Source organism: Ranitomeya imitator, chromosome 1 (genome assembly GCF_032444005.1).
Source record: "Ranitomeya imitator isolate aRanImi1 chromosome 1, aRanImi1.pri, whole genome shotgun sequence".
Lineage (NCBI taxonomy): Eukaryota > Metazoa > Chordata > Amphibia > Anura > Dendrobatidae > Ranitomeya > Ranitomeya imitator.
The window spans coordinates 583197663-583214347 of NC_091282.1; the positions used below are offsets into that span (position 1 = coordinate 583197663).

General features: G+C 42.3%; 1 protein-coding gene across 8 annotated transcripts in view; it reads left to right on the forward strand.

Annotated features, from left to right (window-relative positions):
- The window catches only part of LOC138680452 (scaffold attachment factor B2-like), a 702355-nt gene that overhangs the window by 166923 nt on the left and 518747 nt on the right, over window positions 1–16685 (forward strand). For all 8 annotated transcript variants that reach the window (XR_011321619.1, XR_011321628.1, XM_069767880.1 and 5 more), the window contains exons 4-6: window positions 12362–12389; window positions 13030–13492; window positions 13781–13827. Coding sequence is in view for 6 of the 8 variants with exons in the window: in XM_069767880.1 (XP_069623981.1) it covers window positions 12362–12389; window positions 13030–13492; window positions 13781–13827 (538 nt within the window). In the remaining 2 variants the exon portion in view is untranslated. The remainder of the gene's footprint in view (window positions 1–12361; window positions 12390–13029; window positions 13493–13780; window positions 13828–16685) is intronic.

Genomic DNA, 16685 nt, shown 5'->3' on the forward strand with positions numbered 1-16685 from the left:
GGGGTCTAATTTCTCTTGCTACCCTTGGCAAAATAAAAATTTGGGATGCTAAAAAAACATTTTTGTGGGAATTTTTTTTTTATTTTCACGGCTCTGCGTTCTAAACTGTAGTGAAACACTTGGGGGTTCAAAGTTCTCACAGCACATCTAGATAAGTTCCTTGGGGGTCTAGTTTCCAAAATGGGGTCACTTGTGGGGGGTCTCTCCTGTTTAGGCACATCAGGGGCTCTGCAAACGTAACATGACGCCCGCAGACCATTCCATCAAAGTCTGCATTCCAAAACGTCACTACTTCCCTTCCGAGCCCTGAACTGTGCCCAACCAGTGGTTTACCCCCACATATGGGGTATCGGCGTACTCCGGACAAACTGGACAACACCTGACCGCTCACGTGACCGCAACGTCATGGAAGGTCCTTCACTCACTGCATTCTTAGGAACTGAGGCAGACGATGGCAGCGCTGAGAACCAGGGTCTGTTGGAGAGGTGAGTATATCCATATTTTTTATTTTTATTCTTAATTTTTTACATGAATATGGATCCCAGGGCCTGAAGGAGAGTCTTCTCTTCTCCAGACCCTGGGAACCGCACGCCGTAGAAGATGACTGGGCATATAAGATGACCCCCGTCTTATACGGCGGTATATCCCAAATTCCATATTTTATATGGAAAAGTTGAGGGTCGTCTTATACGCCCAGTCGTCTTATACACCAGAAAATACGGTGTTTTGTGTCACATAACTCTCTGGTTTAACAGAATAAAAATTAAAAATTTGAAAATTGCGAAATTTTCAAAATTTTAGCCAATTTTCCAATTTTTTCACAAATAAACGCAAAAAATTATCGACCTAAATTTACTTATTTATCACTAGGATCTGTTTAATCGTTCCTGAGTTATTACCTCCTAAAGGGACACTAATCAGAATTGCAAAAAATGGCCAGGTCATGAAGGTCAAAATAGGCTGGGTCATGAAGGGGTTAATGACTCGAGTATAAGCCTAGGGTGGAAAATGCAGCAGCTACCGGTAAATGTCAAAAATACAAATCGATACCAATAAAAGTAAAATTGAGACTTCAGTAGGTTAAGTTTTTTTTTGAATATCAATATTTGAATCCGGAGCCCCATACAATGCTCCATAAAGTTTATGATGGGCCCCATAAGATGTTCCATATTAAAATATGCCCCATATAATGCTGCACAAATGCGGATTATGGCCCCATAAGATGCTCCATACAGTCATTTGCCCCATATGCTGTTGCTGCGATAAAAAAAAATAAAAAAAAAATCACACACTCAGGCTCCCGGCACTTGCTATAGTCACCTGCTCCTCGTTCCACCGCCGCCAGGCGCCGCTGTGTCTTTCATCCTCTGCACTGAATATTAGGCAGAAAGCCCACACTAATCGCGTCACCGTGCCCTCTGACCTGAGCGTCAGTGCAGAGGATGGGGAAGACGCGGCCGTGGAACGAGGAGCAGGTGAATATCGCATACTGCGTTATACTCACCTGCTCCTGGCGCGGTCCCTGGTTCCCCGGTGCTGGCAGCTTCTTCCTGTAGTGAGCGGTCACATGGTACCGCTCAATACAGTAATGAATATGCGGCTCCACTCCTATGGGAGTGGAGTTGGGTCTATATTCATTACTGTAATGAGCTCTACTATGTGACCGCTCACTACAGGAACAAGCTGCGGCGCCGGGGGAACCAGGGACCGCGCCAGGAGCAGGTGAGTATGACTAGACAGCTGCCGCTCCCCCTCCCCTGCCGACCCCTGGGTATGACTCGAGTATAACCCGAGAGGGGCAATTTCAGCCTAAAAAAATGGGCTGAAATTCTCGGCTTATACACAGGTATTAACGGTAATTTTCTTCCTGCAGCGTTCAATTAAGTGGTGGCTCTGAGCAGGTTAATGGCCCTATTAACCTGCAGATTAGCCCCACATTTTTTTTTTTTTTTGTTTCCGACAGGTTCATTTTAAATCACACCTTCCCCTACAACTTTGCTTCTACATCCTGATAAGCAATGCATTTATTTAGTGATTGTGTTAAGCTTTGGAAACCTAATGCCTTTAACCCCTCTCTGACCTTAGACGTACTATCCCGTCGAGGTGCCCTGGGCCTATCTAACCCTCGACGGGATAGTACGTCATAGCTATCGGCTGCGCTCACGGGGGGAACGCGGCCGATCGCGGCCGGGTGTCAGCGGCCTATCGCAGCTGACATCCAGCACAGTGTGCCAGGAGGGTCACGGACCTCTCCCGGCACATTAACCCCGGCACACCGCGATCAAACATGATCGCGGTGTGCTGGCAGTATAGGGAAGCATCGCGCAGGGAGGGGGCTCCCTGCGGGCTTCCCTGAGCCCCCCGGAGCAGCGCGATGTGAGCGCGTTGCTGCGATGGTCTCCCTACCTCCCTCCCTGCTCCAGGCCTGGATCCAATATGACCGCGGCATCCGGGTCCTGCAGGGAGGGAGGTGGCTTTTATTCCATAAATACATTTCTTTATCTAAATAAAAAAAACAAACAATTAAAAGTACACATTTAGTATCGCCGCGTCTGTAACGACCCCACCTATAAATCTGTCCCACTAGTTAACCCCTTCAGTGAACACCGTAAAAAAAGAGGCAAAAAACAATGCTTTATTATCATACTGCCGAACAAAAAGTGGAATAACACGCGATCAAAAAGATGGATATAAATAACCATGGTACCGCTTTTTACCATTTTACCAAAGGCGGTACGGTATAACCCCCCCCCCCCCCCCCCCCAAAAAAAAAAAAAAAGAAATTCATGAATAGCTGGTTTTTGGTCATTCTGCCTCACAAAAATCTAAATAAAAAGCGATCAGAAAAATGTCTTGTGCCCGAAAATGTTACCAATAAAAACGTCAACTCGTCCGGCAAAAAACACAACCTCACATGACTCTGTGGACCAAAATATGGAAAAATTATAGCTCTCAAAATGTGGTAAAATATTTTTTGCAATAAAAAGCGTCTTTTAGTGTGTGACAGCTACCAATCATAAAAATCCGCTAAAAAACCCCGCAATAAATAGTAAATCAAACCCCCCTTCATCACCCCCTTAGTTAGGGAAAAATTAAAAAAATGTTTTTATTTCCATTTTCCCATTAAGGTTAGGGCTAGGGTTAAGGCTACAGTTAAGGTTGGGGTTAAAGGTAGGGTTTAGGGTTTGGATTACATTTACGGTTGTGAAAAGGGTTGGGAGTAGGGTTAGGGGGTGTGTCAGGATTAGGGGTGTGGTTAGGGTTACCGTTGAGATTAGGGTTAGTGGTGTGTTTGGATTAGGGTTTGTTTGTTATAATTGGGGGTTTCCACTGTTTAGGCACATCAGGTGCTCTCCAAATGTGACATGGCGTCTGATCTCAATTCCAGCCAATTCTGCGTTGAAAAACCAGTGCCATGCGCCCAAACAGTGGTTCACCCCCACATATTGGGTATCGGCGTACTCAGGACAAATTGGACAACAACTTTTGGGGTTCAATTTCAACTGTTACCCTTGGAAAAATGCAAAACTGGGGGCTAAAAAATAATTTTTGTGGGAAAAAATTATTTTTTATTTTCACGGCTCTGCGTTATAAACTGTAGTAAAAGACTTGGGGTTCAAAGTTCTCACAACACATCTAGATAAGTTCCTTGGGGGTCTAGTTTCCAATATGGGGTCACTTGTGGGGAGTTTCTACTGTTTAGGTACATTAGGGGCTCTGCAAATGCAATGTGACGCCTGCAGACCATTCCATCTAAGTCTGCATTCCAAATGGCGATCCTTCCCTTCCGTGCTCTGCCATGCGCCCAAAAAATAAATAATTTTTATTTTCACGGCTCTGCGTTATAAACTGTAGTGAAACACTTGGGGGTTCAAAGCTCTCACAACACATCTAGATGAGTTCCTTAGGGGGTCTACTTTCCAAAATGGTGTCACTTATGGGGGGTTTCAATGTTTAGGCACATCAGGTGCTCTCCAAATGCAACATGGCGTCCCATCTCAATTCCAGTCAATTTTGCATTGAAAAGTCAAATGACGCTCCTTCGCTTCTGAGCTCTGCCATGCGCCCAAACAGTGGTTTACACCCACATATGGGGTATCGGCGTACTCAGAACAAATTGTACAATAACATTTGATATCCATTTTCTCCTGTGACCCTTGGTAAAATAAAACAACTTGGAGCTAAAGTAAATTTTTTGTGAAAAAAAGTTAAATGTTCATTTTTATTTAAACATTCCAAAAATTCCTGTAAAACACCTGGTTAATAAACTTCTTGAATGTGGTTTTGAGCACCTTGAGGGGTGCAGTTCTTAGAATGGTGTCACACTTGGGTATTTTCTATCATGTAGACCCCTCAAAATGATTTCAAATGAGATGTGGTCCCTAAAAAAAAAATGGTGTTGTAAAAATGAGAAATTGCTGGTCAACTTTTAACCCTTATAACTCCCTAACAAAAAAAAATTTTGGTTCCAAAATTGTGCTGATGTAAAGTAGACATGTGGGAAATGTATTTTTTTTAACTATATTGTCACATAGCTCTCTGGTTTAACAGAATTAAAATAAAAAATTTGAAAATTGCTAAATTTTCGCTAAATCTCCGATTTTTTTTTTTTCACCAACGCAAATATTATCGATTTAAATTTACTACTAACATGAAGCCCCCTATGTCACGAAAAAACAATCTCAAAATCGCTAGGAACTGTTGAAGCGTTCCTGAGTTATTACCTCATAAAGGAAAAGTGGTCAGAATTGCAAAAAATGGCCAGGTCATTAAGGTCAAAAGACCCTGGTTCATGAAGGAGTTAAAGAAGCAAGCACCAGATGGATTTCATCAACCAAGGAATCATTTTATTCAGTATAACGGCGCCAATGTCAGTCTGTAGGCTACTGTGCACAATCCTGCTGACCGGTTCCCTTTTAGGTTTCTGTGGGCATTGGCAGTGACTCACATGTGCAAATGAACAATGCTGCCAATGACGATAGCAGGGTAGAAACCGTCAGGGTATGTGCACACGTTGTAGATTTGCCTGTGGATTTTTCTGCACCAACTCCGCAGCTCTTGGCAGAAAATGCAGGTGTGTATTTGATGGTTTTTTTTCTTCACGTTTTTGGTGCGTTTATGATGCGTTTTTTGTATGCGTTTTTGAAAGCTAAATAAAGATGTATTATTGAGCAAAAAATAAATAAAATTATGTCATTTCTTGTCCAACCTCCTCTTTTACATTTGTCCAACCCACACTCCATTGCACACACAGATATAATCTACCGTATATACTCGAGTATAAGCCGAGATTTTCAGCCCAAATTTTTGGGCTGAAAGTGCCCCTCTCGGCTTATACTCGAGTCACGGTAGCGGTGGGGTCGGCGGGTGAGGGCGCTGAGGTATACTTACCTAGTCCCAGCGATCCTCGCGCTGTCCCTGCCTTCCTCCCCGTCTTCTGTGCTGCAGCTTCTTCCCCTCTTCAGCGGTCACGTGGGACCGCTCATTACAGAAATGAATAGGCGGCTCCACCTCCCATAGGGGTGGAGCCGCCTATTCATTTCTCTAATCAGCGGTGCCGGTGACCGCTGACAGGAAGAGGCTGCAGCACAGAAGACGGGGAGGAAGGCAGGGACAGCGCGAGGATCGCTGGGACTAGGTGAGTATGTTATATTTACCTGTCCACGTTCCAGCCGCCGGGCGCCGCTCCATCTTCCCGGCGTCTGCGCTCTGACTGTTCAGGTCAGAGGGCGCGATGACGCATATAGTGTGCGCGGCGCCCTCTGCCTGATCAGTCAGAGCGGGGAGACGCCGGAACGAGACGCTGGGAGCTGCAATCAAGAGAGGTGAGTATGTGTGTTTTTTTTTTTTTTATTGCAGCAGCAGCGGCCATGGCACAGATTTATGTGCAGCATCTATGGGGCACAATGAACGCTGCAGAGCACTATATGGGGCATCTGTGCAGCATCTATGGGGCACAATGAACGCTGCAGAGCAATATATGGGGCATCTGTGCAGCATCTATGGGGCACAATGAACGCTGCAGAGCACTATATGGGGCATCTGTGCAGCATCTATGGGGCACAATGAACGCTGCAGAGCACTATATGGGGCATCTGTGCAGCATCTATGGGGCAATATGAACGGTGCAGAGCACTATGAGGCATCTGTGCAGCATCTATGGGGCAATATGAACGGTGCAGAGCACTGTATGGGGCACAGATATTGGGCAAAAATGAACGGTGCAGAGCATATATGGGGCACAGATATGGGGCAATATGAACGGTGCAGAGCACTATATGGCACAGCTATGGGGAAATAATGATCTATTTTTATTTTTGAAATTCACCGGTAAATGCTGCATTTCCACCCTAGGCTTATACTCGAGTCAATAAGTTTTCCCAGTTTTTTGTGGCAAATTTAGGGGGGTCGGCTTATACTCGGGTCGGCTTATACTCGAGTATATACAGTATATTCATTATCTATCTATAGATCTAAGGTATGTATCTATGTATAGATACATGTATGGATAGATATATCTATGGATTGATGTAGAAAGATATATGGATAGTTAGGCTACTTTCACACCAGTTTTTTCCGTCAGTCAGGATCTGGTGATTTTTTTGAAAAAACAGATGCAACTGATGATTTTGAGAGCGAGAACGAAAAATGTGCATGATTTGAATGGAAAAATGCATGAAAAACCGGATTCATCATTTCACTTCTCGGTTTCATACGTTTTTCGCCGGCTCAGTCCCTGGGCGTTATTTCGCCGCACAGAAAAAAGTTCCTCTGTACGTTTTCTCCGTCCCCTGGAAACAGCTTTTTTGACGGATCTGGCAAAAAGCGGATGAAACGTGTGGCCATCATGTGCAATCCAGTGCTAGTACAACTCTATGAGAAAAAAAACTGATCCGGCGGGAAAAAAACGCATCCATTTTTTTCAAATAAGCAGAAAAAAGAAAAATGTGGTAAAAAAACCGCAGCCAGCTCACCGATCAGACGCAGGTGCTCGGAACTTCGTCAAAGTCCAGGACGAGTAGTAGCAGCAGCAAATGAAGAAAGGCGTTACAGCTCCATAAAACGAAATACTTTATTAGTATATAAAATCTTAGTAATTTCCATAAATCCTTGCGTGTATGCGAATGCCCAGGTATAAAGAAACATGCAACGCGTTTCGACCGAACCGGTCTTAATGCATAATCAAGTGAGGGACACAGCCCTTCTTTATAATACTCTAGGACCAATCCTGGTGGCGGCTCTGGTCATCTGACCGGTCCCGCAGGTCCTGAACCACAGAATTCCTCCTTTCACATAAAACAAGAGATTGCATCTGAATAGGTAAATATAAAAACATTAAAGTCACAATAAAATGCAACTATACCAATGCAATTGATCTACATTTTAACATTAGTGGTACATAATTTCATTTTTGCGGTTGAGACCGAATGGATATCTAGTTTGCAGGTTGTATATCCAAAAGGCTTCTCTGGTGAGAAGCCGTCTTTTGGCATCCCCTCCCCGCTGAGACATTTTAACCTGTTCAATGCCCCGAATCCTCATGTTGGACATGTCCCCCCCATGGTGTGTCACAAAATGTCTCGCAACTGCTGACATAGTTCTATTCCCCGCATTCGTGCTACCTACATCTCTTATATGCTCTGATATTCTCACTTTTAATTTTCTGGTGGTACATCCAATGTAGCAGACTTTGCAGGAAATGCAATCAATTTTATAAACCACATTGCTAGTGTGACAATTAATAAATTCTTTGATATAATAGGATTTCGAACCCTCCCTATTTTGGAACATGTTTTTTGTGACAGCATTACGACAGGTACTGCATGCGGTAACGCCACATTTAAAAAAACCTCTGCATTCTAGCCAGGTTTTTGGCTGGAAAACAGACAAACTAGGGGATAATGCACTGCCAATCGTTGGCGCTCTCCTTGCCACTATGTTTAAACCATCTTTCAAAATTTCGGAGAGCATATCATCCTCCTGCAAAATGGGTAATCTTTTTGAGAATTATGTTTTTGATTTCACGGAACTGGGTACTGTACTGAAAGCAAATGTATGGCTTCTTTTTCTTTTTCTCTTTATTCTCTCTATTAACTGTGTCCGAACTCAAAAGACTATCCCTAGACTTACCATCCACTATTTTACGGGCTCTCTCCAGAGTCCAACTAGGGTATTCTCGTTTCTTTAGTTTGGCCCCCAGCTGCTGCTATTCTCTATCCTTACTTATATCCCCACTACAATTTCTTTTAAGTCTCGTGTATTCTCCCACTGGGATAGCTTTTATAGTGTTCCGGGTGGCTGCTCCTGGCGTGCAAGATAGTGTTCCCACTTATGGGTTTGACATGGGTCTTACACGCAATAACCTGATTGGTTACCCCTGCCAGATCTAAATCCAAAAAAGATATATGATTAGTGTCCCATCTATGGGTAAATTTAATTCCATAAGCATTAGTGTTCATATACTCAATGAAGTCTGGTACGGTAGACACATCACCCCCCCAAATAATAAGGGTGTCATCTATGTATCTACCGTACCAGACAAGAGCTTCCACAAAGGGATTGTTAACACTGTAAATATATTTTCGCTCCCAGTATGCCATCGTTAGATTTGCCAGCGAAGGGGAATATTTAGCCCCCATAGGAACGCCCATTTTCTGTTCATATACCACACTTTCAAAAGCGAAAATATTGTGCTTCAGAAGAAAAAAGGTTACCTGCAAAACAAAATTAGTGAGATCCTGTGTACATGAGCTATCATTTTCTAGGTGGAATTGTAATGCTTCCATCGCCAGAGTATGCGGTATACACGTTTATAACGAAATAACATCGCAACACAACCATGAGAAGTTACTTTGCCATATTTTGTTAGAAAAAGTTTTCAAAACATCCCTGGAGTCTTTAATGTAGCCTGGCAATTTTGCTACAATCGGCTGTAAGATGGAATCCACCCACTCGCACAAATGCTCATTCATTGAGCCAATTCCTGATACTATAGGTCTCATAGCTGGCAAACCCTCCCCCTTATGCACCTTTGGCAGTCCATACAGTACTGGCAATTTAGGATAAGGGACATATAAGTAATCAGCCTGTTTTTTACTGAGAACACCGAGACTCAGTCCCTCGTTCACAATAACAAGAATTTTCTCAATGTATTTTTTTGTGGGATTTCCTCTTAATTTCCCGTATGTTTTGTCATCAGATAATAATTCCAACATCTTCTCTGTAGTCCCCCATGTTCATGACTACTATCATGCCCCCTTTGTCGCTTCTTTTAATAATTGTTTTTCATTTCTTTTAGTTCCCTGAGGGCTTTTCTTTGTGTATAAGAAAGATTGTTACATTTCTTTTTACAAATTTGATTGATTTTACCATCTTTCAAAAGTTTTAAATCCTTTTCTATCATTTCTTGGAATTTATCCATACACTCAACCCTTGATTGTATAGGGTAAAAGTAAGGATTTTTCATGTTGAAAAAAACAGACTGATTATCCCGCACGTCCCCTACCGCACCCATATCCATTACTAATACTACATTAGTGAAAGAGTTAAATAAAACACAGCCAGAAAAAAGTATTTTAATATTCTTAATTTCACCATACTTACCATTTTCAATCGCCTGCAAAAAATGAAAAATAAACCAACCGTATACTCACTTTCCGCTGTAGCCATTTAATAACGAGTGTCCCACCATGACCTCCCCTATAGAACAGTGACATCGGGTGATGTCACTGCTCTATAGGGCCTCCAGTGACACACGGGAAAAAATGGCTCCTGCAGTTCATCACTGATGAGGTTACCTGAGTTCAGGGTCTCACTTTATGGCAAAGCTGCGTGGGAATTTTCCCACACAGCAGTGCCACAAGTGAGAATAGGGACTATTTCTCACAGCGGCGGAGGAATACATTGCGGAAGGATACCTTCCATCATTGTATTGCCCGGAGCCCCTGGAGAGTGGTAGTATCAGCTGATGTGGCTTCTCTCCACGGGAGATCGTCGTGGGACACTCGTATTAATTGGATATCTGCGGACACAGGGAGTATATTGTTTATTTTTATATTTTTTGTAGGTGAGCAATCGCTTCGGGGAACAAGGTGATGGTGAGTATGTACTGTATGTTGCATGTACTGTATGTTGCATGTACTGTATGTTGCATGCACTGTATGTTGCATGTACTGTATGTTGCATGCACTGTATGTTGCAACATACAGTACATGCAACATACAGTACATGCAACATACAGTACATGCAACATACAGTACATGCAACATACAGTACATGCATGTACTGTATGTTTTTTTTTTTTTTATACATGCAACACATTAGCCGGATGTTGGGACTACTACTGTCCCATCATTGGCTAATGTGTCAATCACTGTCACTGTAGCAGGCATAGCCCGATGGGACTTCTAGTCCCATCGGACGATGCGCGCACACGCACGCAAATCAGACCCCCGACAGCCCTACAGATGCACCGGCAGACCACACACACACACACACACACACACACACTCCTTCCTCCCGATCTGCAGTGTTTCGTCCGCAGCTAAACCGCAGATCTTTTCTTTTTTACATCTGCGGTTTTGTTGAGGATGTGCTTGACTCCATGCAAGTCAATGGGTGCAGAAACGTTGCAGAAACGTTGCAGATCCGCACAAAGAATTGACATGTGCACAGCAGATTGGGTTTTCCATAGGTTTACATGGTACTGTAAACCGCATTGGAAACTGCTGCAGATCCACAGCGTCAAACGCTGTGGATCCGCGGTAAAATCTGCAACGTGTGAACATGGCCTAAGTATAATCGTGGGATTGCAGGGTGCAGGTGCCAGATTCCAGGGCCAGCAATACACATCACAGGGCACTGTGATGCTTATTAAAGGGTGGGTGGAGGTGGTATTCAAATGAAGACCGGAGCCAGAGTTTTCTTCCAGGCACCGCACACCCCAGAGCCTAGACGAATGTCCCAGGGTTGACCGATTTTGCGTTATTCTGTGCCATTGTTAAGTTACTTGAGTGTAAAAGGCCCTTGGAAAAGTTGGAAATGGTTTGTATTCATGCGTGCAGGGCCGCGCTTAGTAACCCGATGTTTACCCTGGTTACCATTGTAAAAGTAAAAAAAAAACCACTACATACTTACATTCCTGTCAACATCCCTCGCCTTCAGCTTCCCTGCACTGTGTAGTGTGTAAGCGCCGGCCGTAAAGCAAAGCACAGCGGTGACGTCACCGCTCTGCTTTCCGGCCAGCGCTTACACAGTGCAGGAAAGCTGACGCTGGGGGACGCGACAGGAATGTAAGTATGTAGTGTTTTTTTTTTTTTTTTTTTTACTTTTACAATGGTAACCAGGGTAAGCATTGGGTTACTAAGCGCGGCCCTGCGCTTAGTAACCCGATGTTTACCCTGGTTACCCGGGGACCTCGGCATCGTTGGTCGCTGGATAGCTGCCTGTGTGACAGCTCTCCAGCGACTAAACAGCGACGCTGCAGTGATTGACATCGTTGTCTATATCGCTGCAGCGTCACTTAATGTGACGGTACCTTTAAAGTCTGCCGCCTGCACTAACCTGTTAAAAAGTCAGTGACATTTAGGTGGTAAAAATCAACTTTTTCATTTCCATCATGCCACTTTGTTTTTATTCCTGAAAAGCACCTAAAGGGTTAATAAACTACATGACAGCCGTTTTTTTTTTTTTTTTTTTTCTTTTTAGCATGTCAGGAGGGGGTGTGTTTAAAATGTTATCAGTTTTGGGGTTTTTCCAATATACGTGACTCCTAAAGGTTTTTTTGTAAATTTCCTTGAAAAAATGAAAAATTACTGCTACATTTGTAAACCTCCTAAAATGCTAACAAAGTTAAAATAACATTTTACAAGTTGTGCTAATGTAAAGCAGACATGAGGGAAATGTTGTTAATGTTTTACTGTGGTATGACTGGATTTAAGGGATAATCATTTAAAGTTTGAAAATTGCACTTTTTTTTATATTTGTCAAATTTCTGATAGGTTTTGTTTATAAAAATATCAATCTAAATTTACCATTGTCATAAAGTATAATGTCACGAAAAAACAATCTCAAAATCAGTGGAATTTGTTGACGCATTCCACATTAATGTGCATTAATGTGCATTAGCACATTAGGTGACACTGGTCAGATTTTTAAAATTTGGCTGTCACTAAGGGGTTAAAGCTCATTTAGGCCTGGTCACTAAAAGGGTAAAATAAAATGCTAAAATTTAGGGGGGAAAAAATTTGAGGTGGCCAGACTGAGGAGATTTTTTTCTGAATACAGAGAGTACATATTTAGTATATAGCGGGAATGTGTCTTGCTGAAAATAATGGGAGCTGTTTTTCTTTCCTTTTTATAGGAGAATGAAGAATCCCACTTGGAACAAGGTATTTTCTATGTTACACAGTAGCTTGCTCTTAGCTTAATTGGTACATTTATTGTTTTTATTTCTGGTGCATTTTATTGAAAAATGTGAGCTATTTGCATATCTATATAATTTTTTTTTTTTTTTTGAGATTCAATAGCTATTATTAAAGTATCCTGCTTTTTTGCCATTCTGGAGGTTTGATTGTTCCCATTTTTGTACACGTTCACAACAATTTTGTTCGTCTCTTTGAAAATTGTCTATATTACATTGCTAGTCTCTGGAAGATCTCTTGATATCATGTTCTCAGAAGCCAAAATTAGTTTTTCATTGAAAATCCTGTGTACAGTGTGAAAATGTGAAGTCACAAGAAGACGGAGAATTTCAACATAACTTGAAGTCGGATTGAATTGAAGAAACATGAAGTTTAAACAGATGCACTCTTAGTTTCCAGCGTGTTTTTTTTTTTTTTGGCGGGGGGGGGGGAACATTTAGTGATTCATATTGAATGCTTTCAACTTCGTACACATGTACCGCGTAAAGCTCCTTTCTATTATTTGTCTGTAGTAGTCAAATTTGGCAGCCATGCCGGTTCCACATTTGTTATTTGTTTTTGTTCCTGGTAATTAAATTGTGCCGTTCTATTCTTATTAAATCTATAGAAAATGAGAAAGTGCTCGAGATATTGGGGGAAAGTGATAAATGTGAACAGCATAAAGAAGAGATTCCAGAAGTAGAAGACTCATTTAAGCAAGAGAAAAGTTGTGTTGAACCAGAGGACCCCAAAGAGGAAGAGGAGATTTTTGTGACCATTGAATCTGCGGGCAGCATTATAGATTTAGCAGGGGAAACAAATCAAGGTTGTGAAGATGGAGAAAATAAAGATTTAGCTTCAGATGATGGGGAGTCTAAAGCACAAAGCACTAACAAGGATACAGACTTTGAAATGATAGATGTAGATAAAACAAGTGGTCAGAGTAGCCAGCCTCAACCTGATGTCACAAAAAAGGAGGAAAATGAAGAAAATCCACCTGATGGTGAAGACTCCAAGAAACAAGATGATGTGCAAGAGGAAAGCTCTGCTGTAAAAGAGCCCTCCTCAAAAGAGGATGATCAGAAAATGAGGTTTGTTCTCTTATCGGTATTAGAAAAAAAATATATGTATATATTTTTTTTGGAGTTATTCCTTTCAGTAAGGCCAAACTATGGGTATCTAAAGTCTTCGATTTTTACCGTAGTTTCTTCAAAAATATTATTTTTATTGCCTCAACTTTCTCAATTTTTATTGCTTTTATTTTAGAATGTAATGTGCACGCAATATCTTACATATTTTTGTTTAAAAAGGAGTACTCACCTATTTTTTTTTTTTTTTTTTTTTTTTACCCCTTCACTCATTTTCACATTTTCCTTTAGTTCGACTGATGAGGAAATTGATAAAAGTGTCACAAAAGATGATAAAGGTATATAAGATTGCTTATTATGCCAAATGTTTTTAAGTTAAGCTTTTTGTGTAGTGTTCGTTTGTTTTCACAGTAAAAGTTACTTATTGTGTTTCATACAATACATCTAAAGTGGTATAGAAACAATGAAAAAAAGGAATATGGTAAAATAAAGTGAATAACCCAGCATACTAATGTCTGCTCTGGTAGTCTCAGATGGTCCTTAAGCATGATATCCCTTTCATGTAGGTAGAGACTGCTGTAACAAATTGCTGGTCTGAGCGGTGAAGTTTGCAAGTACAGTGCTGTACATGACAGCTGAGACCAGCAATTGACCAGTATGGTTTAAGACGCTCTCCCAACATTAGCAAATGTTATAAGCAAGGCTAATCCCCATTAGGCACAGGAAGATGATGTCCAACCAATACTTGACAAATACAGCCCATGAGATCCTAGATTTCAGTATTGTGTGCCCTGCCGTCACACTCTGATCGGAAGCATGGTCACCGCTCACTGGGGTGCAGTTTTTCTTACTGTGCCCTTCTGTTACTCCTTGGTAATCCAGAAGGACTCCGTTATCTTGGGTACTTAGCGCAGTCCTTGTATATTGGGCTACTGAGCTAGTATATTTAACCCCATTATATTTAATACAGTACTATATAGACTGTATATTGCAGCCAAACGTGATGCTAGAACGCTGTGCTGCTGAGCTAGTGGATCTACTCTTTGGTTTTTATTCTATGCATACATTATTCTTAATGCATACAACGTTCATTTGTATGCACACATCTATTGATACATAGAATACATGTGTTATGTATGCAGTAAGTTAGATATACATCCTTCTATTACGTGCACACGTTCATTTATATACACTCAAACATCTATACATGCACACAGATCTAAATACTCTACAGTTGTGGCTAAATGTTTGGAGTCCAACACAAATTTTGGTTTTCACAATTTCAGTGTTTCTAGATCTTAGTCAAATGTTTTTATGGTCACTAAAGTATACCGTATATACTCGAGTATAAGCCGACCCGAGTATAAGCCGACCCCCCTAATTTTGCCACAAAAAACTGGGAAAACTTAATGAATCGAGTATAAGCCTAGGGTGGAAAATGCAGCAGCTACCGGTAAATTTCAAAAGTAAAAATAGATACCAATAAAAATAAAATTAATTGAGACATCAGTAGGTTGTCTTTTTGAATATCCATATTGAACCAGGAGCCTCATATAATGCTCCATAAAGTTTGATGGGCCCCATTAGATGCTCCATATTAAAATATGCCCCATATAATCCTGCATAAAGGGTAATAAGGGCCCCATAAGATGCTCCGTACAGCCACTTACCCCATATAATGCTGCACAAGTGATATGGCCCCATATAGTGCTCCGTACAGCCACTTGCCCCTTATAGTGCTGCACAAGTGTTATGGCCCCATATAGTACTCTGTACAGCCACTTGCCCCATATAGTGCTGCACAAGTGTTATGGCCCCATATAGTACTCCGTACAGCCACTTGCCCCATATAGTGCTGCACAAGTGTTATGGCCCCATATAGTGCTCTGTACAGCCACTTGCCCCATATTCTTTTGCTGCGAAAAAAAAAAAATCACTTACTCGCCTCTCTTCGCTCAGGACCCCCGGCACTGGCACTATTTACCTGCTCCTCGTGCGGCTCCGTCCTCGGCACTGACGTTCAGCAGAGGGCGTGCACTGACTACGTCACCGCGCCCTCTGACCTGAGCGTCACTGCCAGAGGACGCTGATGATGGAGCTGCACCGGAGCGAGGAGAGGTAAATATCGCGCAGCGCTGCGCTCCCCCTCCCCGTATGCTCACCTACTGCTCGCGCTGAGTCCCTGCTTCTTCCACCGCTGCATCTTCTTCCTGTATTGAGCGGTCACAGCATATTCATTAATGTAATGAGCGGTACCATGTGACCGCTCAGTACAGGAAGAATATGCAACGCTGGAAGAAGCAGGGACTTCCAGGGACCGCGCCAGCAGTAGGTGAGTATAATTAGACAGCCCCCGCTCCCCCTCACCTGCTGACCCCGGGTATGACTCGAGTATAAGCCGAGAGGGAGACTTTCAGCCCCAAAAAATGGGCTGAAAATCTCGGCTTATACTTGAGTATATACGGTAATTATAACCATTTTATACTTAAAGGGAACCTGTCACCCCGAAAATCCGGGGTGAGGTAAGCCCACCGGCATCAGGGGCTTATCTACAGCATTCTATAATGCTGTAGATAAGCCCCCGATGTAACCTGAAAAGGGAGAAAAAGACGTTAGATTATACTCACCCAGGGGCGGTCCCGCTGCTGGTCAGGTCGGATGGGCGTCTCCGGTCCGCTGCGGTGCCTCCTATCTTCTTTCCATGACGTCCTCTTCTGATCTTCAGCCACGGCTCCGGCGCAGGCGTACTTTGCTCTGCCCTGTTGAGGGCAGACAAAGTACTGCAGTGCGCAGGCGCCGGGCCTCTGACCTTTCCGGCGCCTGCGCAATGCAGTACTACCCTCTGCCCTCAAGAGGAAAAGAGGAAAGAGGAGACTCTTAAAGAAGAAGTTACAGGTCTGTGAGAGCCAGAAATATTGATTGTTTGTTTCTGACCAAATACTTATTTTCCACCATAATATGCAAATAAAATGTTAAAAAAACAGACAATGTGATTTTCTGGATTTTTTTTTCTCAGTTTGTCTCCCATAGTTGAGGTCTACCTATGATGTAAATTACAGACGCCTCTCATCTTTTTAAGTGGTGGAACTTGCACTATTGCTGACTGACTAAATACTTTTTTGCCCCACTGTGTATATATATATATATATATATATATATATATATATATATATATATATATATATATATATATATA